The sequence below is a fragment of the Vanacampus margaritifer genome, chromosome 3, assembly GCF_051991255.1.
Source record: "Vanacampus margaritifer isolate UIUO_Vmar chromosome 3, RoL_Vmar_1.0, whole genome shotgun sequence".
NCBI classification, from domain to species: domain Eukaryota; kingdom Metazoa; phylum Chordata; class Actinopteri; order Syngnathiformes; family Syngnathidae; genus Vanacampus; species Vanacampus margaritifer.
Genome location: NC_135434.1, coordinates 198,356 through 221,599, shown reverse-complemented (window position 1 = coordinate 221,599; position 23,244 = coordinate 198,356). Strand labels below are relative to the sequence as shown.

General features: G+C 50.5%; 2 protein-coding genes across 9 annotated transcripts in view; one reads left to right on the top strand and one right to left on the bottom strand.

Moving 5' to 3' along the window:
- The window catches only part of grin1b (glutamate receptor, ionotropic, N-methyl D-aspartate 1b), a 37,999-nt gene extending 20,503 nt beyond the window's left edge, over positions 1 to 17,496 (bottom strand). For 2 of the 8 annotated variants that reach the window (XR_013293385.1, XR_013293386.1), the window contains exons 1-19: positions 16,932 to 17,494; positions 15,858 to 16,114; positions 14,325 to 14,459; positions 14,072 to 14,248; positions 12,408 to 12,470; positions 11,745 to 11,842; positions 10,558 to 10,679; positions 6,049 to 6,223; positions 5,708 to 5,858; positions 5,537 to 5,623; positions 4,947 to 5,294; positions 4,486 to 4,650; positions 4,295 to 4,413; positions 3,249 to 3,361; positions 3,034 to 3,182; positions 1,365 to 1,522; positions 447 to 608; positions 261 to 370; positions 23 to 168 (exon numbers count right to left, since the gene is read on the bottom strand). Coding sequence is in view for 6 of the 8 variants with exons in the window: in XM_077560754.1 (XP_077416880.1) it covers positions 23 to 168; positions 261 to 370; positions 447 to 608; positions 1,365 to 1,522; positions 3,034 to 3,182; positions 3,249 to 3,361; positions 4,295 to 4,413; positions 4,486 to 4,650; positions 4,947 to 5,294; positions 5,537 to 5,623; positions 5,708 to 5,858; positions 6,049 to 6,223; positions 10,558 to 10,679; positions 11,745 to 11,842; positions 12,408 to 12,470; positions 14,072 to 14,248; positions 14,325 to 14,459; positions 15,858 to 16,114; position 16,932 (2,736 nt within the window). In the remaining 2 variants the exon portion in view is untranslated. Of the gene's footprint in view, positions 1 to 22; positions 169 to 260; positions 371 to 446; positions 609 to 1,364; positions 1,523 to 3,033; positions 3,183 to 3,248; positions 3,362 to 4,294; positions 4,414 to 4,485; positions 4,651 to 4,946; positions 5,295 to 5,536; positions 5,624 to 5,707; positions 5,859 to 6,048; positions 6,224 to 10,557; positions 10,680 to 11,744; positions 11,843 to 12,407; positions 12,471 to 14,071; positions 14,249 to 14,324; positions 14,460 to 15,857; positions 16,115 to 16,931 lie in introns of all 8 variants that reach the window. The other 6 variants (XM_077560756.1, XM_077560758.1, XM_077560754.1 and 3 more) reach the window with 6 other exon arrangements.
- A 1,840-nt stretch (positions 17,497 to 19,336) lies between these two features.
- On the top strand, positions 19,337 to 20,924 carry brd3os (BRD3 opposite strand). The gene is made up of 2 exons (XM_077560788.1): positions 19,337 to 19,739; positions 19,835 to 20,924. Exon 2 carries the CDS (start codon positions 20,121 to 20,123, stop codon positions 20,541 to 20,543), a length of 423 nt encoding a protein of 140 aa, XP_077416914.1. The 5' UTR covers positions 19,337 to 19,739; positions 19,835 to 20,120; the 3' UTR covers positions 20,544 to 20,924.
- Positions 20,925 to 23,244: the final 2,320 nt, after the last annotated feature.

Sequence of the window (23,244 nt, the reverse complement as noted above, 5' to 3'; positions counted from 1 at the left end):
CCTAACCCTGACCCTGACTCACCTGCAGGTTCTTCCTCCACACGTTGACGGCGGCGAAGGCCAACTGCATCTGCTTCCTGCGGGCGTCCTTGTGGCGCTTGTAGGCGATCTCGATGAAGATGAGGAAGATCCCGGCCACGATGCCGCCCGCCACCAGCATGAAGACGCCTGAACGGCGGCGAGAGGGACGAGTCACCAGATGGAGCAAGCGCAAAAGGAGGCACGGCGCCGCCGCCGCCGCCGCCGTCGCCGCCACTCACCTGCCATGTTCTCAAAGGTGAGCGTGGCGGGCGCGTTGCTCCTGGAGTCGCACTCCTGATAGCGAACCCACGTCTTGTCCAGGTCCTCCATGAAGCCGTTCTCGTGCGAACTGAGAGCCGCAGACGAGGTTGAGCGTTAGTTTGCGTAGGTCGGCGGCGGCGGCGGCAAACGCGGCGAACGGCCACCTGAGGATGGCGAGCGACACGTTCTGCTTCCACGGGCTGTCCTTCCTCATCCCGATGCCGAAGCCCGAGCGGAAGAAAAGTTCCCCGGTGGTCACCAGGTCGCATTTCTGCGAGGCCTCGAACTCCAGCACGGCGCTGTCCCAGATGAAGGCGTGGAGTTTGCTGGCGAGAGAGCGAGCGAGCCGGCAGACAACGCGGTTATTACGTAGTTTGGGACATTTGGGATACAAGACACTGGCGGCCATTTTGCCCCGCCCCTCTAGGACGGCCCGTTGAACCGATACTCGCCGGCCTCACGTAATCTTTGCAGATGTTACGGGTGTGAATTAGCGACGACCTGCCGATTGGATCCGCATGACGATTCAAAGGTCGCGATTCGATTCAATATCGATTCATCCCCATACGAATCTATACGTTGATTATTGAGATTATTCTTTAACTCAAATTTAGAAAATAATAATCAGTAAAGCATTTGTCAAATGTATTAATTGATCTGAAAGTGCATTGAACAAACAATCTGTTGCATTCATTTGACATTCTTCCAAGCGCGAGACGTTTTGTTCAAAAATGGATGTTTAAACATCCATTTGGGCGCTTTCGATTTGAGAATTGCGCGCTGTAAAATCGCCATTTATCGGCAAATGCTTTTTTTTTTTTCAGATTTCAATACTTGAGGGCAGACTTTGTCACTCCTGGTTGCGCTTTCAGCTTTTAGATCTTTCCGTCCTCATCAGGAAGTTCCGATCATCGGAATCAGCTGTGTTGGAGGACAGAAACATCAAAATCCTGCGGCCAGGAGCGGGGAGGGGGGATTTCTCTGGCCGGGGGGTCGTCTGTCCCGCTGCGGCGCGTTCCAAAGCAAAGCCAAGCAAAAGTGAGGACGATCCCATGCACGGAAGCGCCGGACGTCCGTCTCACTTGTCTCGGACGGCCTGGATGGCTTCGGCGGCGCTCTCGTAGTTGTGCTTCTCCATGTGCCGGTACATGGTGCTCAACTCCACTTGGCGCCGGAAGTAAATGTCCACGGAACTCTGCTTGACCGTGGCGTAGATGAACTTGTCCGACGGGTTTCGCAGCTGAAAGAACACACGCATCGGACACGTTGTCAAAAACAGGACAAACGCAAAGCATGTTGAAGCTGATCACAACATGGGAAGCACACGCAAGCGCTCGCAAGCGCTTTGACCATTTAGCGTGCCCATAAAAAAAGTGTCCAATAACCGCTAATGAGCGTTCTCCTTTCGAAAAAGGAGGCGGGACTTGTTTTTTTGACTTGTACTAGCAATGGCAAACTTAACGCACGCTGCTGTATGGAAGGTGCGAATGTTTGGCGGCGGTGGGAGGGGCCGTGGGCGCACAGCGGCAGCCGCGCTTCCTCCCGTCAGCCGCGCTTCCCCGGGGCAGCTTAAGTAGCTTCCCGCCGCCGCAGCGTCAAAGTGCGAGCGCACCAATCATGTATTTGAGCCGTTGTAAAGCGTCTTTGAGCGTCTACAAAAGCATTTCATGAATCTCATGCATTATTATTCAAGGTATTTGCCGCAACTCCACATGAGCACAGTTGGAAGATTCAAACGTTACCGTGGCGTGACCGCGACACGGCGATGAACACGAAATGAAGATGACGGTGGGGGACGTGATGATGATGATGATGATGACGATGACGAAGGCTCGCTGTCCTGACGACTGCGGCGTCACGAGGGCGGCGGTGAAGGAAAACCTCACAACTACAATGAACAGAAGAATGTCATCATGTCCTTTTTTTACAAACTAGTCTTCACATGCAGGGAAAGGACACCAGGGGGCAGCAGTGCGCCACTGCCTCCCTTGTCGTGTTCATTTGATCCGCCATTTTGAAATTTAGTCTCGTTTTAGTCCAGTTTCAATCATGCTTGTTAGTTTTGATCATAGTTAGTCAACCTCATCTCGTTTTTATTTAGTCCATTTTTAAATCTAGCATTTTTGTCTTTATTTTTGTCCAAGAAAACGTCAGAACAATCATTTGACCCCTGTATATTTTTTGGGGGTCAGCAGATTATGTTGAACTTTTCAGATCTGAAATGATCTCATATCAAATTGTCTCCCATCTTTTTGATTAAAAAAACAAAACAACAACAACTTGACACCAGAGGTGGCAAATGCAGGTCCAGAAGGTAAAAGACCTGCCACAGTTTAGCTAGCTAGCTAGCTAGCTAGCTAGCTGGGCCTAAAAGGTAAACAAGTAGCACGGGAGCTAGTTAGCTAGCCAAACTGTGGCAGGGCTTTTACCTTCTGGACCTGCATTTGCCACCACTGATGTCAAGTTGTTGTTGTTTTGTTTTTTTAATCAAAAAGATGGGAGACAATTTGATATGAGATCGTTTCAGATCTGAAAAGTTCAACATAATCTGCTGACCCCCAAAAAATATACAGGGGTCAACAGGGGTCAGGGCTTTTACTTTCTGTTGAGAAATCTGCGTTGCCGAAATGAACACGACTCGCTTGCCAGCCCAGACCGGACGTCCTCGCCAGGCGTGACCATGACAGGGTCGGGATGAAGATGACGATGAGGATGACGAAGCCGAGGCCACGACCACGACGCGTCGCTGACCCTGGGGTCGTTGATGCCAGTGATGCGCTCCTCAGGCCGGTCCAGCACCAGGAAGGCGGCCAGGTTGGCCGTGTACGACGCCACGATGATCATGGCGAAGCCCGCCCACACCATTCCCAGAATCCTGGCCGAAAAACTCCTCGGGGCTCCTGGGGGGGGGCACAAACTTCATTCAGGACACGAGGGCTCCAGACGCACACGTGGGCGGGCCTTACCTTCTCCGATCCCGGAGTTGAGGAGGACTCCCCAGGAGAACCACATGGCCGAGGACAAGGTGAGGGCGTCTTCTTCTTCTTCTTCGCTGTTCACTTTGAACCTTCCAAATGGGCTGCGCGCGCGCACGCACACGCACACACACACACACGCACGTAAACGAGTGTCAACATGAGTGCCTTCATTTTGATTTCAAGTTTCTTCTTCGCCACGGAAACAAATTTTAACGCGCGATTAATGGAAAAGCGTGTCGCGTACGCAACACATCCACGGCAAAATGTAGCGGTAATAAATATAAGAATAATTTGCATATATTTGTGGAGAAAAATGTGCAGAATTTCACAAGTGACTTCATGTTAAAGATTAGACATCTCTTATTATGAAAAGAAAAATGCACTCGTCTTACAAATGCAATGATGCCATCTAGTGGCAGAAAAATGACAAAACACAAATCAATATCACACTTTTCAATTTTATGAATTCTTATGAAATGACTGTATTAATGCCACCATATAAGTTTAACATTTTTTGACAAGAGCCTTAAACACATTTAGAAGAGATGTCAAATTTGCGATGAATCGTGAGTTAGCTATTAATGCGATTCTTTACGATTAAAAAGGTTAATGGCCTGACAGCCCTAATGTAAACGTGTCATGTGTGACGTTATCCGACGCGGTCTCACCCGAATGACAAAAGAAGGTGTTGCATTTGCACCTTCAAGGGTCCGATGGGTCGTGACTGGGCCGCCACCCTCATTTTGGCGCCCGTCCAATTTACTCGTAGCTCGAGCTACAAATTGGAAGCGTCCGTTAAATTGACGCACCCTTGACGAGCCATCGGACCCTTGACGGTGCCAACGCAGCCTTTTTTGCCACCTCCTGACCTGTGCAGTTGGGGGCGGGGCAACGTCATCAAGAGCACACCCGGTCACCGCCTCGTATCAATTGCTCGTCTCGGCCGCAAATGTTTGTTTTGCTTTCTGGCGAGCGTTTTGTGACGAAAGGCGGCGCGAAGAGGCTGCGGTGCGTTTTCTTTGCTGCCTTCGTACCTGAATCGGTCTAATAGGTAGAGCATCACTGCCACCACGTGGACCGACAGGCCGACGAGAAGCCACAAGGTGCTCTGAAAAGGCTGCATGAAGGAGTCCAGCGTGCTGCGCGGGATTTCCTGCAATCACGCACGCACGCACGCGGTCACAATCCCGCGTGGGCCGTCCACCTCATCCGCTCGCTTTCTTACCTTCTTCACCAGGATGGTGAGTCCCTGGTACTTGAAGGGCTTGGAGAACTCGATGTACTGAGCGCGCTCGTTGTTGATGGTGAGGGGGGCCACGATCATGTCGGCAAGACCCCCCAGCAGCTCGCCCATCATGCCGTTCCACTCCTTCTTGTTGCTGTTGTTCACCTGCAGGCGCAGGCGCAAACTTTGTTCCTCAGTCGGAGGCGGAGTTATTTCAAAAGAATCATTTGGTATTATTGAAAGCAACTTATTAGTCTGCCATAAAAATGAAGCGATTTGAAAGGTGTGAGCTCCGCCCCATTCTTTCAATCGGCAGGTGAACGTGAGCGCGCACGCAAAAACAATCCTGTTTGCAAAGATGTGTCGCGCGTGCTCGGGCCGCTGTCATTGGACGGCCGACGCGTTCCTCAAACGTGGCGGACGTGTGAGCGCACGCGCGCACCTCGGGAGCCGCTTCTTACCCTCTCTTGCGTTCCGAACTTGCCGTCGGCCACCAGGTGAACCTCGTAGGTGAAGTTCATGCTCATGGCCAACTTGATGAGGAGGTCGATGCAGAAGCCGTAACAACACTGCGGAACCGTCGGCTGACCTGCAACGCGCACAAAAGCCCGCTCTGTGCACACGTCATACATGCCGACATGCGTGTGCGCGTGCGTGCGCGCGTGCGTGAGACCTGGGATGGTTCCGTTGGGTCCGGTGCAGATCACTTTCTTGATGAGGACTCCGTTGACCGTGTATTCTTCCTTACACATTCCGTCCGTCTTTGTGGGCTTCACGTAAACAAACGGCTCTTGGTGGATGGTCACGATCTGCACGTTAGCAACATTAGTGTGCGCATCTGTTAGCAAGTTAGCACACAAGTGCATTAGCATGTTAGCAACATTAGTGTGCGCCTCCATTAGCAAGTTAGCATATTAGCACAGGGAGTGCATTAGCATGGTAGCAACATTGGTGTGCGCATCCATTAGCAAGTTAGCACACAAGTGCATTAGCATGTTAGCAACCTTAGTGTGCGCATCTATTAGCATGTTTGCGCACATTAGCCCGTTACCTTGAGTTTGGTTGACATCTGGTAGCCGACCGGCTTTTCGGTTTCCCCGCCGGGCCAGATGATCTTCCTCTGCGGGTTCATCACCACCTGTCACGCACACGCATCAACGTACACGACGTGATCACGTGGTCTTCTCAGGTGCGTGCGCGTGCGCGATGTCCCGCCTCCCACCTGCGATCCGTTGAAGATTCCGACCTGTACGAGTCTTCCGGGCTTCTGCTGGTAGTTGAGGATGTTGTAAGTGGCGAAGCGCCGGTCGCCGTCGTCGTTGAACTCGATGCGGCCCGTCAGGCCCTCCGCGTACTTGGATGACATCAGCACCCTGATGACCAGGGGCAACGTGACCACGCACGCACGCACATTGACGAATTTCAAGTCACATGATGACTTTTTGGTCACTGTTTGTAAACTGCTCGTTTGAAAGCGTCTGACCTGAACGTGCTTTTGTAACTTTTGGCTTCTGTGAGTTCGCTCTAAGGTCATTTTGCTCAGATCTTGCATGAGCCGCTCACCTTTTGAAGAGGGGCCCCGTCCTCCAGATGTTGGTGTTGCCCACGCACCCACGCGGCGGTTCCGTGATGTTCTCTTTGTCCAGAAGCTCCAGCAGGGACTGCGCCACCACTCCGACGGCGTCCATGATGTGCGCCGACTCGTTCTTACCGTTAATCAGCTGCAGGCCCAGCAGGCCTACACCGCCACGCACACACGCACGGGTTACGCACACGCAGCGCCGAACGCGTCCTCAGCACACACGCGTGCGTGCATGCTAATTACAGCCATGCCCTTAATTAATTACAGCTCCAGACACTCCAGGCACCAAAATGCATGCTGGGAGTTCACAGCCGCTTGTTAATTAAAAACCTCCACAGATTTGTCTTCACCAGTCACATGAGCCACTGCAAACGTCACTAGCGCTGTTAGCATTGCCTAGCAAAATAACAGATGCCGACGTTTATCAATGCTAATGCTTGTTTGATAGCACCAAACTGTTTTGCCGGCATTCGTCCGCTCAAAACACCTGTCCAAACTGGCTACCTATGTTAGCATTAACTGATGGAAAACGTGATAGCTGCACCCGTTCAAAGTGTTGAACACGGTTAGCGTGTTCCACTGACTACCGCTGGCTAACCGCATTTGCATTCCCCCGACTACACACGGCAGCGGCAGCAAAACTGGCAAAAAAATGCTAGCATTCCCCCACGGAAAACACCTGTTGATACTGTCTCACAATTATTTTAGCGTTCGCCAACGGAGAAGAAAAAAAGCAACAGGCAAAAGTGTTGTAAATACAATTAGCATGTAAATCTACTGGCTAACAATATTAGCATTCAGGACAGGAAATCCGTTGTAAAACTGTATTCTGCACAGAAAACCCGTCATGAAAATTGACCGACACGGTTTGCCTTCCCCATTGACACTAGCCGCTAACGCTAGCTACCAGCATTAGCATTTTTCATTCAAATGACCTTGAAAACTGGCTGATGAGCTAATGCTACTTTCTAGCTACGGCTAACAGACTCTGTTACAAGGATGATGTTCTTGTGAAACTTTCATTTTGGCGGGAAATGATGATTGGAACGCTAACTAGGCTAAGCAACGCTAACTTGCTATCGCGGTCTGCGTTCTTCCTCATGTGTTTGGTGAAGACGCGCGTGAAGCACCCTGAAGGTCTCTGAACAAGGAATCGCTGGCTTGCCAAGCGCCGTCCGGATTTGGACTGGGCACGAACACTTGCAATTTGTTGTTGTGTGCCGTCCTTGTTGTGATTGACAGGTGGTGAGCCCGCCTCCTCAGGTGAACGTGTGTCAATGAGCTTTTTTTGGGGGGTGGCACCAGTTTGCAATACGACAGGACGTGAAGACGGGCCTTCCTTGTCAAGACGCCTTCAGCACATGCAAACGCGTCGACGTGACAACACGTGGTGATGCGGGACACGACAATGCGGGACACGACAACGCGGGACAACTGGAGACGACACGTCGGGACAACGAGACAACACGTAGTGATGCGTGACACGACAATGCGGGACAACTGGAGACGACGTGCCGACGAGTGACCACACGTCGGGACGCCTGCCAAACACTTGCGGGCATGTGACACCAGGGCTGTGCAAAATCCAGGATGGATCCATTTGAATTGACTCCGCCCCCACAGGATGCTGAATGGCGGAATTTGAATTTGAACCTTTGGCCAGCCATTTTCACTGAAACGGCTGTCGGAATTTCCTACAGCCCTGGTTCGACAAATGATGACATGTGACAATGCGTGACATCCTATTTTCCACACGCGAGGACTTGTTGTCACACGTGACGACTTGTCACGTGATCGTCACGTGTCAATGCCTTTGTCCGAATTCACAAGGCTGCGTTATCCGATGAAGGTCCAATTTGTCGGCTGCATGACGTCACTCCCGGCGCGGCTCCCGGCGCGGCTCCCGGCGCGGCTCCCGGCGCGGCTCCCGGCGCGGCTCCCGGCGCGGCTCCCGGCGCGGCTCCCGGCGCGGCTCCCGGCGCGGCTCCCGGTGCGGCTCCCGGCGCGACTCCCGGCGCGACTCCCGGCGCGACTCCCGGCGCGACTCCCGGCGCGCACGGACTTTCATATGAATGGATTGTCAATGCTGCTTTCCGCTAGCACATCGACCACTGATCTGAATATAGGACTGGCTAGCCCATACACGCCCGTGCTCGCCATTGAAGTCACAGGGCGGCCATCTTGCTCCTCCCATCTCGCAAGCAGACTACTGTATAAACGATACGGTATACGTACAGATGAGACATATACAGCTCGTAGACAGTTAGAATATGGCAAAAAATATAAATAAAAAATGAACAATTGGACGGCATCTTTCGTTGAATTACAGTTCTAATAGAAAATATACAAGTTTCCTCCTGTAAACATCATTAAGCATATCATTTATACATGTATTTAAGGCAAGTTGTAAAATGTCGGAAGGATCGTCTCGTATGTTCAACACTGTAAATGTACAGGATGTTCTGCCGAGAAAAGTTTCTTGGGAGGAGCAATATGGCGGCTTTGCGACTTCAAAAGTCTCGGCCCATCGGCCCAATTGCCGATGCATTCATAGATCCAGATGAGTGGCATCGATGGACAGTCCACACACGTGCAAGTGCGTGCGTGCTGTGGAGTGGCGCCGGCAGTGGCGCCGGCAGTGGCGCCGGCAGTGACGTCATGCAGCAGACAAATTGAGCCTTGGGCGGACCACGCAGCCGCGTGAATTTGGATGAGTTGCTGACATGACGACCGGACAGGAGTACGTCCTGGTCACGTGTCGTCACGTGCCAGTAAGTGGTCACTGACGGACGTGTGCGCGTTACCCACTTGCGGGCGTGGCCCAATCAAAGGCAGAATGCAAAGCGTCGGCGTTGTCTTACCGGCGTTTGTTTGTTCACACAATGACATCACCACCATCGCGGTTACCGTGGCAATGCAAGAAGTCTGCCCCCCCACCAGCAAACATTAATATTGCAGTGACCCCCCCACAACTTTCACAACTGCTCCGAATGGCTCAGGGAGCTTTAAATCATATTTGTTATTGCTGCAGACCGTTGATGTACTTGTTAGCCCATCTACGGCATTTCCCATGATGTGTTTGTTAGCATGAAGCTAATGGAGTTGTCACTTGTATCACATGCGTGAGGGGGCACGTGTTTGTTTTGTTTTTGAAAAACACTTTGACAAAGGGGGCGAGGGGTCACTATTTGAGTAGCGCCCTCGCCGGCGTAACACGACAACCGGCAGACAGGCGGCGGTGAGGAGAAAAAAGCTAAAGAAGATGAGACAGACAAAAGATGTTAGAAGAGTGAAAGGCACACAAAAGCGCACGCGCAACATGATTGACGCATTCAAACATGACTGCCATGTTTAAACCCTCAACCGGCAAAAAACATCAAAGCAGAGAGAAGCTAATTAGCCATTAGCTTCCCGCATCACAGCTGCCATGTTTCCATCCGTGGGTAACCGTAGCAAACGTTCATTAGCAACAACAATTTTTTGGGGTGACTCGGGTTCCACTGGCTAATGAAGCTAAATGCTAGCAAGGCCACTATCCACTTGTATTGTAGCTCCATGCTAGCCTGGTGGCTATCCACTTGCTAATCAAGCTACATGCTAGCCTAGCCATGATCCACTTGCTAATGTGGCTATGTGCTAACTCAGGGGTAGGCAAGTTGGGTCCTAGAGAGCCACAATCCTGCTTGTTTTCCGTGTTTCAATTCATCGGCTCATAGTTACGTTCTGCAGGAGCCTCTCAGCTGTGTTGGAGGAGGGAGACATCAAAAACATGCGGGACTGCGGCTCTCTCGGACCCAACTTGCCTCGCTCTGTGCTAAGTCATTTGCTGAGATTTTTTTCCAACGGGGGTCTCCTCCACGCTCAACGTCAAAGCTTGGAAACAATTTGAGTGATGCACGAGCGCCAGTAGATGGCAGCGATGCAGCAGTCAAGAATTCAGATCCGTCCACCAGAAAAACTATGAGGAAGGAAAATGACCTTTGATCTTACTGCGAATATTTTCCATCACTAATTCCTCCAGTTTCATCAAGTCCAATGAAGTTTGTTGATTCTCAACAATTTGATTTTGATTGTAATTTGATCCTTTTTTTTAATAAATTTTTTATCCCATACGACTGGAAATAAATACTCAAGGAATAAGAAATGACGACAGCAGCTTTCTTTCAGCAAATCTGGACCCCCGTTGAGCGTTGAAGTCCTAACTTTTGTGTTTCCGCAGGAAGACGACACTCAGGTGAGCACGATTATCTGCCTGATAATGCGGCGCTCGTGGAAATCAATTCATCTTTGCCACTAGATGCTGATCTGGTGGCAAACGTTAGCCGAGCAGCTCTTCGGCATCCCTTGCTAACGTAGCCGGATGCTAATTGTTGGAAGAGAACAAGTTGAATGGAAGCAGAACGGAGACAGGCAGAGGAAGAAGAGCGCCCGACCCCCCGCCCGACCCCCCGCCCGGCCGCCCGGCCGCCCGCCCGCCGCGTGTTGCGTACCGTCCGGAGCGTCACTCAACGCTTTCCCGCTCATTTCTCTCTCGCCGACGATCCAGACATAACCGGAACCGGTCATGTTGAGATGACGGGCCGCCTTGTAAACGCCCGCCGCTTCGTCCTCGCTGCCGCCGGCCGAGTCCCGACCGCAAGCGACCAAACAGACGCAGGACAAACACACAACAAACGGAGACTTGCGTTAGCTTAGCATGTTGCTATCTGGCAATTGGCTAGTAGCTAGCTGCCGGCCAGAAGCTGCTGGCTTAGATGCTGACCGAACGCCGGTCCGTGTCCCGTCACCGCGGCGACGTCACTTGCGAAGAATTCTCGTTGTAAAGTCGCGCTTGAACTTCCGTCGCTTGACTCTGATGTGTTCCGGCCACAGCGGCACAAATTGGATCTTTCCTAGCCCAGACGATCCGAAGATGTTTAAGAACAACATCGGGCTAATCGGTGCATTCCTGCTCAATTGCTTCTTTCATTTGGAGCTCGGATGCAAACGGCAGCTGAGAAAAGTGGCTTGCTTCAGAGCATCTAAGTCACATGAATCTTTGGATCGTCGATTTGAAAATGGAGTCCAGTGACTCACGTTAAGTCAACGACGTCTGGACTCGGTTTGAAATGTCACGAGACTTGTTATGAATTGATGAAGTCACGTAACTGAATCGAGCGCTTTCCAAAGTCACGTGACTCGCTTTACATTGACTAAGTCAATTATCCGTCCATCTATTTTTAGAACTACTTATCCTTACTCGAGTAATTAAAGTTAATTCATGAAAGTACCACCGATTGTCACACCCAGCGCCAAATTCGCACCCTTAATGTTGAGTGTCGAGCAGGGAGGCAAATGCGTCCCATTGACAATCTTTGGTATGACCCGGCCGGGCATTGAACCCACAACCTCCCGGTCTCAGTGCAGGCAGACACTTTACCACTAGGCCACCGATCCGGCTGACGTCCCTGGCTTTGGGTCAACTCGTCAGCTGAGCCACTTGAACTGGACTAAGCGCGTGACTTCGTTGTGAGTCTTTAAAATGGATGAAATTGTGCAAGTCTGACTATTCCAATATGGACTTCGTCATGTGACGCGACTTTCGGGACTAGCGAGCCGCTAGCTAACGGTCAACAGCAACGTGACAAGCAGCTAGTAAGCCATTAGCAGGTTAGCTGTTAGCGTTCAGCCCACTGACCTGGCGGAGAGGATGATGACGCGGGCCTCCAGGTCTTTGGCGTCCATGAGCAAGGCGGTCAGGTTGGTGTCGGGACCGAACAGCAGAACCTTCTCGGCCTGAAGTCCACACGGAGACGTCACAACACATCATAGCACATGCTGCGTTAGCCACGCCCACTGTGACCATGCTCCCACTCGCCCCGGACTTCTACCAATCATAATCATCAGTTGTGCAGGGGGGAGGGGGGGTGAGAGGGTGGGATGGGGGTCTGGGGTTGGGGGGGGGGGTGTGGCAGGGTCATCCAATGGGGAGCGGGAAGTGAAAGCTGGCGGACATGCAAGACTCCAACCAACCAATCGGGGACGTGCATGTTAGCATGTTAGCGAGCGCAAATGAAACCAAAGACTCGAAAGGGGGTGTTTGCAGAGGAGTGGGAGGTCCCGCCTGGTGGGCGGCGTCCATCAGACCCCGCATGCATCCCTCACGTGGGGGTGGGAGGTGGGGGGGCGTGTCTCTCCTGCATTCCCAGTCATGACAAACCAAAAGAAAGATGGCTGCCTCCAGGATAAGGGCTATCTCTGGATCGGGTGGGCGGGGCTTCGGCCGGTCGACGAGATTGGTCGGGCGGGTGGCGTGCAGCGTTTAGACCATGCAAGCGTTCTACCTTCGACAATCTTCTACCTTAGGCGTTCTCCGGAAGTCAAAGCCGTGTTGCTCCACGTTTTCATAGTTCCTGATTTTAGTCTGATGGTCGTGCGACAACAGAGAGAACATCACACACGCGCCCCACGCCACACGCACGCACGCAGCACACACACGCACACCGGACACATGACATCTGCCGCCGTGATTGGACGCCCGCGTGTGATGTCATCAGCGTGAGTTGTGTGTTTTCTTTTAGTGTACATGGCTTGATCTGTTTGTCAAACTTTGTGTGCTTTCATTGGTTTGATATGCAAATGAGCTGACGCAGGAGATACATTTAAACTTGGAGTTATTTTGAGCGGACAAACTCACAACTTTCATTTTGCATACAAATGCAACTGTTAGTTTAGCTTAGCGCAATCATTTAGCCTAGCGTCGGCTAGTTTACGCCCCACCGCCAACACGCACACGCACACACTTGCAGGAAGGCAAAATCATTGTTAGCGATGATGCTCAGCTAGCATGTTGGCGATGCGATACGCTGTTGGAACTATATGGCGGCCATGTTGGTGGGGGCAATGCATGGGAACAATTGAAAAGACATCACAACAATTGAAAAGACATCACAACAATTGAAAAGACATCACAACTTGCAAGACGCTCCGTCGAGCGCGGCGTCGCCGTAGGCTCAAAAGGGGTGTGGCCCACCGAGCTAACGATTATTCCACGATGTGTCCCATTAGCATTAGCTTAACTTGAGCAGGCCACGAATGTCATGTGAATGTCATGAAGTTGACATGAGGACGATCCAACAACAACAACAGACTTGAAACGCGACATTGATCAGACGTTAGCATGTTAGCTTGCCAAATGACAGACGCCATTTCAATGGTGACAGCATGTTAAGGCCAAGCCCATTTTCAATTTGATATTCCGCATTAGCGATGACGTGATTCAGATTTTCGGTCTCGTCGACAATTTTCTTCACGTGATGCTAACATTGCAGAAGTCCACACACCCCTGCTGAAAGGCCTGGTTTTCAGGATGTAAAAAAAAACTAAACAAAACGAGACCAAGACGAACGACCCCTTTCAAATTGTTTCTCCACAACAGATAATGTGCTTGCATAAGTGTGCACACCTTCTTACAACGCTTCATGAATGAATGGTGTCACATGATAAACAAACGCTACGCAATGTTAGCGTCCATTGATATGAGCTTGAATGGGATTGAAGCCACATTCCTGGTTGCAATGGGGGGGTGCACACTTGTGCAACGACATGATCTCACCTGTTTATTTTGATAGAGCAGAGCAGTGCGCGAGCCCGCCATCGGCTCCTCGCTATGTGATGCTAACAGGTGAGCAAAAAGGCAGCGTTTGATCAGCACTTCCTGTTAGCACGTGGCTAGCTAGCGGCCTACTCGTCTCTAGTCACATGACCCCACGAAGAAGAAGAAGCAGCAGGAAGATGACCAGGATGTCTGGCGAGCGAGTGCTGCCTTCATGAGCGCGTCGCCGGGACAACAGCCTCACACGGTCACGCTTTCACGTTTGAAGGTGAGACGGACGCAGGGTCTGCCGTCGCCATGGCAACGTCCTCACAGAGACTTGTGGACGTTTGCGTGTCCACTTTGGCTTCATGTGTGTGTGCGTGTGTGCTTTTTGTGTGTGTCTTTCATAAGTGTTGTTTTTGCGTCACCTTGGTCTCTTTCTCCTCCAGGAGCGTTTCCAGCCTTTTGTGCGCGGCGCGGCCTTCGTGGTCGTCGCTGACGATGAGGATGATGTGGTTCCAGCGGAACTCTCGCATCAGGTCGAACCAAACGCTGGCCTGGTGCGAGTACGGCGGAACCGTGCGCAGGAAGGACAGGTGGATGCTCTGCGGGGCGGGAGGCGGGGCTGCACGGTGAGCGGCCACGGCCGCGATATCGGCGGCGTTGGCGGCGAGCGCTCACCTTGTCGGAGTAGATGGACATGCGCGTGGTCAGGCCCACCACGGGGATGCGGTAGAAGCCGGCCGTGTAAGACACGGGCGTGGGCGTCAGGTGGTCGTTGGATTGAGGCGGGTGGCTCACCAAGATGGCGTACACCTGAACGCACGCACACGCGCGACACCTCGACGTCAGCCAGGGAGGGAGGGAGGGAGGGAGGGGCGTATGGAGCACGGTGGCTCTCCGGAAATCCGTAATCCCGTAAATCCGTGCCCGCGCGCCGACCAAGGCGCCATGTCCTTAATCTGTCCGCCATGTTGGCCTGGTTTGAGCCGCAAATGACACGCACGCTCGTTCGCTCGCTCGCACGCTCGCTGAAGTCCTGCCGATGATTGACGGGCAATTCCAGCGCGATGAAGGAAATTGAACGTCCATCTTTTCTCTCCTTGCACATTACAACTCGACCACGGTTACTGGTTATTGGTGAGGTTAACTAGTGATAGTGTCATTTGGACCTTATTATATTATTTATCCAGATATCCAATCATATTTGAAAAAGCACAGAACAAATCCAGCTTGTGTGTCACCGAAAATGCTTCATTTAAAACAAATTCCTACGGAAGAGAATTTGGGCCAGTGAAGAGAGAGAAAAAAAAAGAAAGTTTGGCTCACTTTAAAGTCAGAATCCTGCCAAACTTGCTTTTTTCTCATCACTGGCCCAAATCCTCTCCGTGGGTGTCACAGATTTGAGGGGGAAAAAGTCAGGTCAAGTGTAAAGTGGGTTTGCGAAGGACGAAGTTTTGGGGCTTTCAGACGTACGCACGTGCACGTGCACGTGTGCTCGCGCGATGTCATCATCATTGTCGGTGTGCAAGTATATGACAACATGAATGAGTTCAAGATTACGCTCGGCCCGGCAAAAACTTCACGTCGACAACATGACACACAGTCTACACGCTCGCACCCGTCGGACGGGAACGCGCAGCCGAGGGCGGAAGCGCAAGTAACGGGACGCGGCCCACGCATCGCAAAGCGGAAGTGATGTGTGGAAGTCGCAAGTCCCGCCTCCTCCATTCTGCCTCCATTGCAGTTTGATCATCCCGGAGGCGGGACGACCACTTTGCGGTCCCTTCTCAAGAAGTTTTCCCCGCGCCGTCTTGTGGTTCGATTAGGGGATGTCGTTGATGATCGTGAAGCTGATTCGGGGCGATCGAAATGAACTTGACTTGACGTCATTTCAGCGAGTCAAACTCATTGACTCCAGACTGAGTTGCCTTCTACTTCCGGCCTCTTTTGTCCCGCGAGGCAGTTTCGTTTCCTCTCTGGGTCGGCATTATTCGATTTTTGGGGTAAGGATGAAATGATAGCGTTTTGGAATTGTTTTCTTCATGAGTTAAGGCAGAAAAAGCCGGCGAGACATAAAACCAAACGTTTCCCGATTTTCACGAGTCACGTCATTGACGTCCATGATTTTGGCGCGAATTTTGTAAGCGTAAATTGAACCCGGAAGTGGCGAAAACGATGTGAAGTCAAGCAAAGTGCGCCTTTCGTGCTGACCTGGTTGGAGATGAGGTCCTCGCAGACGGACAGCGCCATCTGGATGGCGTTGGCTTTGTGCGTGACCGCGATGGCGTTCATCTTGAAGCGGTCGCGTCCGTAGGCTTGGTTGGCGTGCGCCACCGCGTCGCGGAACACTTGCTCGTAGCGCTTCTGGCTCAGAACCGCGCCCACGTTGAGCACGCGCGGCTCGCAGCCGCACAGCGCCACCGCCCCGCAGTGCAGCGCCAGCAGCAGCAGCGAGCCTCGCACCTCCACTGGGGGGAGGGGCATAAGAGCGCCGGTCAGCGTCGGCACACAAACGCGAACAACGAAACAAACCTCACTAGGCAATAAAAACAGGGAATCCATCGGATTAGCGATTCAAAATCGACCTGCTTACCAATCAAGACCTTCGTCTACTTGTGGATTAAGAAAAGTTGTTAAGTGGAAAGTTGGAAGTGGAAGAATCCGCAGGCTTTACAACTCGTCTTTTGTTTGGGAATGTTAAGTTTGCATTACAGCTGATTTCAAAGCAGTCGATTGCAACTTGTCTGAACATTTTGAGATTCAAATGAGAATTGTCCAGAAAAAATCGCAAATTCGATTTTTTGCCCAGCACTAACACACGTCAGACAAAAAAAGTAAACACACAACAGCAGCACGTTGGATCACAAAAGCACACACAAATTGCACTTTACGCTAATACGCAACAAACACAACACACGTTTTTATGATTTTAAACATAAATCACAACAACCCAAATCATTCACAACACTTTGCACTCAGACAACAACAAACTTGAATACACACAAGACAAAGCATACAACACACTTTATATACAAAACAACATTTGAAGCACACAAACAACACAACACACACTTGACGGATGATGAAACACATACTGACGTCACGTGACGAACGTGTGCTTCACATACAAAAGCAAACACAATTACACAAATGAACACTCTAGTACACGCGGCGGCAACAACACGCACGCGCGCACGGGTTAGCAGTTGGCACATTCGCGGGAATGATGACGTCACTTGGCAGAGAAGGAACTAGTATCGGGAGTTCCAAAATAAAAGCACTTACTTTTGGGGGGTTTCCCTTCCACAATAAAAGTCGGCGCCTCGGATCAATTAGCACAGCTGCTTCCGGTCTCCTTGGCGCGTCCGTCGGCCAACAGGTTCGCTTGTTTTTTGTCGGATGTCGAGTCGCTCGTATCTTGTTTTTTTTTTTTTGCTGTGCGCGCGCACCGTCCGTCCTGTTGATCCTCGCGCGCACGCACGCGCAACACGTCAATTAGCGCACGCGCACCTTCCCGTCTTGCGGTCCAGATGACCTCAAGACAACGACGACGACGAAGATGAAGATGATGTTGATGAAGAGGAGGATGCTCGCGTCGAGTGTCCTTGATGCTCGCGCGCCTTGACGAGACGTCGACGACGGGCGGGATGCGCGCGGCCGCGACAGCAACGAGCACGAGCGCGCTTCTCGTTGGCCTTTCATCAAGCGGCCGCGCGCGCACGCGCGCGACGCCACACTCGCTCAATGCTGCTTGTCAAATGGAGCGAAAACTCCGCTCGCAATATTCGACCCACTTGAAAGGACATCATCGTCATCATCATCATCATCATCATCATCATCATCATCTTCTTCATCATCGTCGTCGTCGTCGTGCGTTGCATAAAATGGCTTCAAAAACAGCGAATGAAATCAAAACCATTGCAGGAAATTGTTGTCTATTCATTCATTATTTATTTGTCATAAATAAAGAGAGACCTCGAGCAGCACTCCTTTTAAAATCATGATACTTTTCTTCTGTTAAGCCCAAATTTGCAACGTTTATCAAGAAGATTCGCATTTGCTTTGGTGAAATATCAGAATGTCCGAATTGTCAGTTGCTGAATCCAGGGCCGGACCGGCCATCTGACATGCAGGGCAGATGCCTGCTGGGCCGGTGGGGTGTTATTCAATGATTATTTTTGCTTCATGTTACCCCGAGAGACCGGCCCACAATTTAGGAGGAGCAGCTCATGAATCCATGAACAATACAAAGAGCAAACAGAAGCAATTGTCAGGTTGGGGAGTGGGATGGACGACGGGGATGCAGGGAGCAAAAGGAGCAAGGCGGGGATGCAGTCAAAAAGGGGATTTCATGAAGAAAAAGGCAAATAAGCAAATCAACAATGTCCAAAAACATCAGTCAAAGCAACAACCCAAACAGGAACACGGCTAGGCAAGGAAATGATGACGACGGGACACGGCACGGGTGTGACAGTGACAATGAGTGGACCGAAAGAAAGCAGGGAACGAGACAACGAGAGACAACGTGGACAACGTGGACAAGACACACGTGAGCACAGAGGACAAAGTTGACCAGACATTGACAAAAAGCAAAACACAGACCACGACCACCAAATCAAAATGCCGGGCCCGATTATTTGCAGGCGGGAAAGTGCACGTATCCGCCGGCTACTGTTAGCTCGTCATTGACCCGGTAAAAGTTGGAGTTGTGGCGTACCCAACTTTTGTTTCGATTAAGTGGAAATCACGAGTGCATCATTCGACTTGAATGTCCTACTTTCATCATACTGCTCGAACCCTTTACATTTTCCATAAATTGCCCCTGACATTTTTTTTTTTAAATATATTTTTGGTGAGTAGTGCACTTTATTATGACAAATTCATACTTCAAGTCATGAGCTCTCATTTTAAAAGGAACATTTTGCATTGCCTAATATGATTGCTATACGCTATTTATTGACAAGATGATTTCGGTACAACATCAAAGTCAAGTCAATTTAAACAAGTTTGTTTTTATGTTAAGGATGAATAATCAATGCGTGACTTTTTAATGCCGCGGAGGAACGGAGTAAAACGCCGCTGAAGCGAAAGATCGTGGGCTCGAGACCCACTCGGTCAAAGGTGCCAAAATACACCGTTTCTAATCTATACGTTGCTGAATTGCAAAATTGCTGCGCGCGTGCTCTGTGAAAACTCGCACCTTTCCGCGTCTTTGGCCTGTGCGGATGCAGGGGCGAGAAAATGGAGCAGCTTGCTCAAGAATCTTGTCATAATATTGTGTCATATGGGAAGTGCTTTGTAGTTGAAAAAAGGTCTGCATGGTCTATTCTTAGTAACTTTTAGAATACGACTCCAATATTATCCAGCCGAGCATTGATGAGCAAATACGACAGTTGAAAACCTCTTCTGGATCTGCACATTCAGTCCTTCGGGAAAGATTTCAGTGAATTTGTCATGAGGAATCTTAACAAAGAATTTGGGTTGAAATGGGAAAACAATAACAACAACAAACACACACCTTTGCACACTTTCACATGGATCACAAAAACGCTCTTTTTGTAGAAGCTATTTGAACGTGAAACCTGATATGATCACTTTCCGCACCATGTTGACACTAGCAAACTAATATATATTATATATAACATTTGAGCTAAGCGTCGTTTGTTCCTAATCGGACCGCAAATCAAGGCGCACTAACCGGCTAACGCAAATACGACACGCGCAGATGCTCAAGCGCAACACTTGTCGCGTATTTCGTCCACAATCGTAATCGGCGTTACGTGGCGGGGCTTCCATTCCAGCACATATGAGCTCGCGAAGGCAGCTGACGAGCGTGTGCTTGACAAGGTTGCACTTTCCGCGATGGGCAGCGGCAGTAGCGCTAGCATCGGCCGTTAGCAGGGTGGCTTGCGCGCATGCGGATGACGTCACGCGACAGGATCGAAGCGGAACTGTTTCGTGGCTTTGGTAATCGGTCTGTCTTGAAACGGTTATTCGGAGGGGAAACGGGAACACATTTTATGGGGGCAAAAAAAATTCTACACTTTGTATACAGCAAATAAAAGGTCGGGCCATCAGCGGAAGTGACGTCAGGTTCGCGCAGACCTCCCCCCCCCCCCTTTTTTTTATCGCATTCTGTAAAATTTTAAACAATTGGAAAAAAATGTAATTGTGTATTTTACATGGAGACAAAGGATCGAGGCTACCGGGGGGATCATCAATGTTGCTGCTGTAGCGTGACGTCATCCGAAGGCGCTCAGACGAGTACCCCGACATCATCTTACAGGCCTGCCTCCACTTTTGTCTTCTTCTCGAGACGCTCAACCGCAGTTAGGGTACGTCGCCATGGTAACGGGCGCTGCGGAGGCCTCTCCCAGCGGGGGGGGCGACATTTGGCTGTCCATCGTGAAAGCTGCTTGTTAATGTTTGTGTAAACCTTCCCGGGATGTGGCGGCTTACGGCGAAGGCGTCCGCATGTCGTCCCCCGGTGGCCCTGCGCTAGAGGCGGCCCCTGCCCCGACCCGGGCCCCTGCCCCGACCCGGGCCCCTGCCCCGACCCGGGCCCCTGCCCCGACCCGGGCCCCTGCCCCGACCCGAGCCCCTGCTCCGACCCGGGCCCCTGCCCCGACCCGGGCCCCTGCCGCCCGTGCCCGCGCCCCGCTGGCCGCCAAGGCCCTGTCCGAGTCGTTCGTGCGCCTGCGCTACTCGGACACGTCGTGGCTGGTGTGGCGCCAGCAGCAGCAGCAGACGGCCGCGGCCCCCCCGCCGCCGTCCTCGTACCTCAGCCGCAGCCAGTCGGCCTGGTACAGCAGCTACGGCAACAGCGCCGTGGTGGTCCCCGACAAGAGCCGCCTGGACGAGCAGCAGGGACGCTCCAGGGTCTGCGCGCTCATGTAGCGGACGGACGGACTCCGTCGGACTTGGGTCGTTTCCTTGCAGGGGTTGGCAAAGAGGAATTGCTCCCCGACTCTGTTTGTGGTTGATTCTGGAGCTCAAACGACTGATCGAACCCTCCCGCACGACTGGAGGCTTTGGAGCGTCAGGAAAAAATCAATAAAAAGTGGAGAGCGACCTCCTCATTTATGGATTTGCTATTGGCAGGCCTGGCAGGCCTCGACACTTTACTTGCATTTTACAAAGTGGTTCAATTGCAGGATCTCTTAAAACAGTAACTTGGATCAATGTTATCCAAATCTGTGTTGTTCTGTATAAATATTGGACCCAAATTTGGTTGTTTTCGACCCAGCAGTTAAAAGTTGATAAAAGTCAAAGAAACTTTGTGGAAAGCAATTTTTTTTTTATTATATAATAATATATATTATAATAATTACCTTTCTCCTCCTTCGGTTGATTAAGCATCAAGTCGTCATCCTCAATTCCACAAGTTGAGCAGCATTTATTAGTGCTGACACTTTTCTTTTCTATTTAGTGCAAGTGCTTTTTTTCTTTTTTTAATCTAATCTCTTTGCAATTTGTTTCAAGCAAAGCAAGATAAAGGTTTTTCTACTCGTTTTCTAACACTTAAATGCTCCTTTAAGCATGTTTGAATTGCATCTTGAAACGTGCGAGGATTTCCACCAATGCTGCAAAACGAGAGACGACATCTTTGGTGTTGGGACGAAGCCGCGCATGGACACTTTGCGGCATTGAAAATCGGCTCCCTTCTGACAACCGGAATATGTATCGATGGCCATAGAAGGGATGCGCCGCAAGCCGCGAGCCAGCGGCCGTTCGCTCCTGCGCCGCCTCCAAATGTTCCAAGCAGTTTACCGGCATTGCTGCGGCGGCGGGCGTGACGCGGCCTCGTACACTCCCATCCTCATTGGCTCGCTGTACTGATGTCGGACCAAGCGGGCCGCCGTCTCTTGGCTGCCTTTCGTAGGCTGCTTGAATGAATGAATTTTATTTTTTAAACACACACACACGTGTATATATAAAAGAAAAGAAAAAAACTACTCAAAGATATTAAAAATCACATAAAAAATATATATATAACCTATACACGTTCTGGGGGAAAAAAAAGGAGTAGAAAGAGAAACACTTTTAACTCCTCCCCCTCTAGAACTTAATGAAACATTCTCATACAATAGGACTCATTTTAAACATAATTCAAAACAGTCCTGTACATTCACATAAAAATACAACAAAGCAAAGCTTGCTACATGTCGGTCGCCTCGTGTCTTTCCATCCACCCTTTTTTATTCCAATTTTCAAGAAATGCGAAAATAAAACTGAATGGAAACACCAGAATTTTGAAAAAGGACCCAAAATTCGCAAATTATTATTTTTTATGCTTAGAGGGTGGATTTTGAAGCGCGTAGAAAAAAAGGAAAATGTGACTTTGGGCTGTGGAAACAGGTTTTGCACGTTTTCACCGGATATGACGTCACAAGTACGTTTGTTGTCGCAAAGCAATGTCGGGACGATAAAGGAAGGTATGTTTGGGGGGGATGACAAAACAGAAATCTTTTGGCAATTAAATATTAATGCTATTTTAGATGGAAAACAAAGAAACGCTACAGTTTATCAACAATTACAAACGAAAACTCATACGTCATCCACGGCACAGTCACTTCCTGGTCTTTTAAATAACTAGTGGATTTGTATTGTCAGTAAAAAAAAAAGACTGGTGGAGCACAACTATGGTGTATAGCGCCACCTACAGTGGCGGAGGGCCTTCTCAATATTCGCAAAAGAACAACAGATGGAAACGTGCATAAGTCACGTGTCCGTTTTGCACATTTTCAGTAAAAACTTTCAAAACAATTGGATGGAAACCACTTTCAACGTTGGAAATGGATTCATAGGATGCTCTCTTGGGAGGAAAAAAAAAGCAGAACGTCAATAAATAACAGCGTCTTGACCCAAAAGACGCCAACGGCCAGTCCAGCCCTGGACAGACGCTAGTAGGTCGCTGCTTTTGTCTTGCTTTTTCTTGAGAGCTCAGTTTTGTTCATTCGTTAATCTTACTAATTAATATATCGCTGTTGTCCACCACCACCACCACCATCATCATCACCACCACCATCATCACCACCACCACCATCATCATCATCACCACCACCACCATCATCATCATCACCACCACCATCATCACCACCACCATCATCATCATCATCATTCTGAAGGCTCCACTTCATTTTCCCAGCCGCCACGCCATCCTTGCCAGTGTTGTCATTTTTGCATTTGTGTCACCTTCAACATTGGGGGTGGCGTGGCTCAGTGGTAGAACGCTCGTCTCGCAGAGGTTGTGGGTTTGATTCCATGCCGTTGTGACCCTTGAGCAAAATACTCCCAACTGCTGTCATCAGTAGTAGTGAAATGTAAAGCGCTTTAAGGGGGCCTTGCAAGGTGGAAAAGCACAATAGAAACCAAATAGCCAACAAACATCTCAAAGTGGCACTCCTTGCCCACGCGCCAGGGCATGGCACCACCGTCATGTTGTCCCCTCGTGCGTCAAAACGCTCAAAAGTGTTTCAGCTGGCGTCCTAACATCAGCAACGTTTGAACCGATTCGGTGTCCTCGAAAGCTAATTTGCGCACGTTAGCGTGTTCGCGCTAGCAGCAGGCCAATGAGGGCGGAGTCAGCCAGGCGAAG

Coding starts and splice junctions, on each gene's coding strand:
- brd3os (XM_077560788.1), top strand. CDS start 20,121: ATGTCGTCCCCCGGTGGCCCTGCGCTAGAGGCGGCCCCTGCCCCGACC.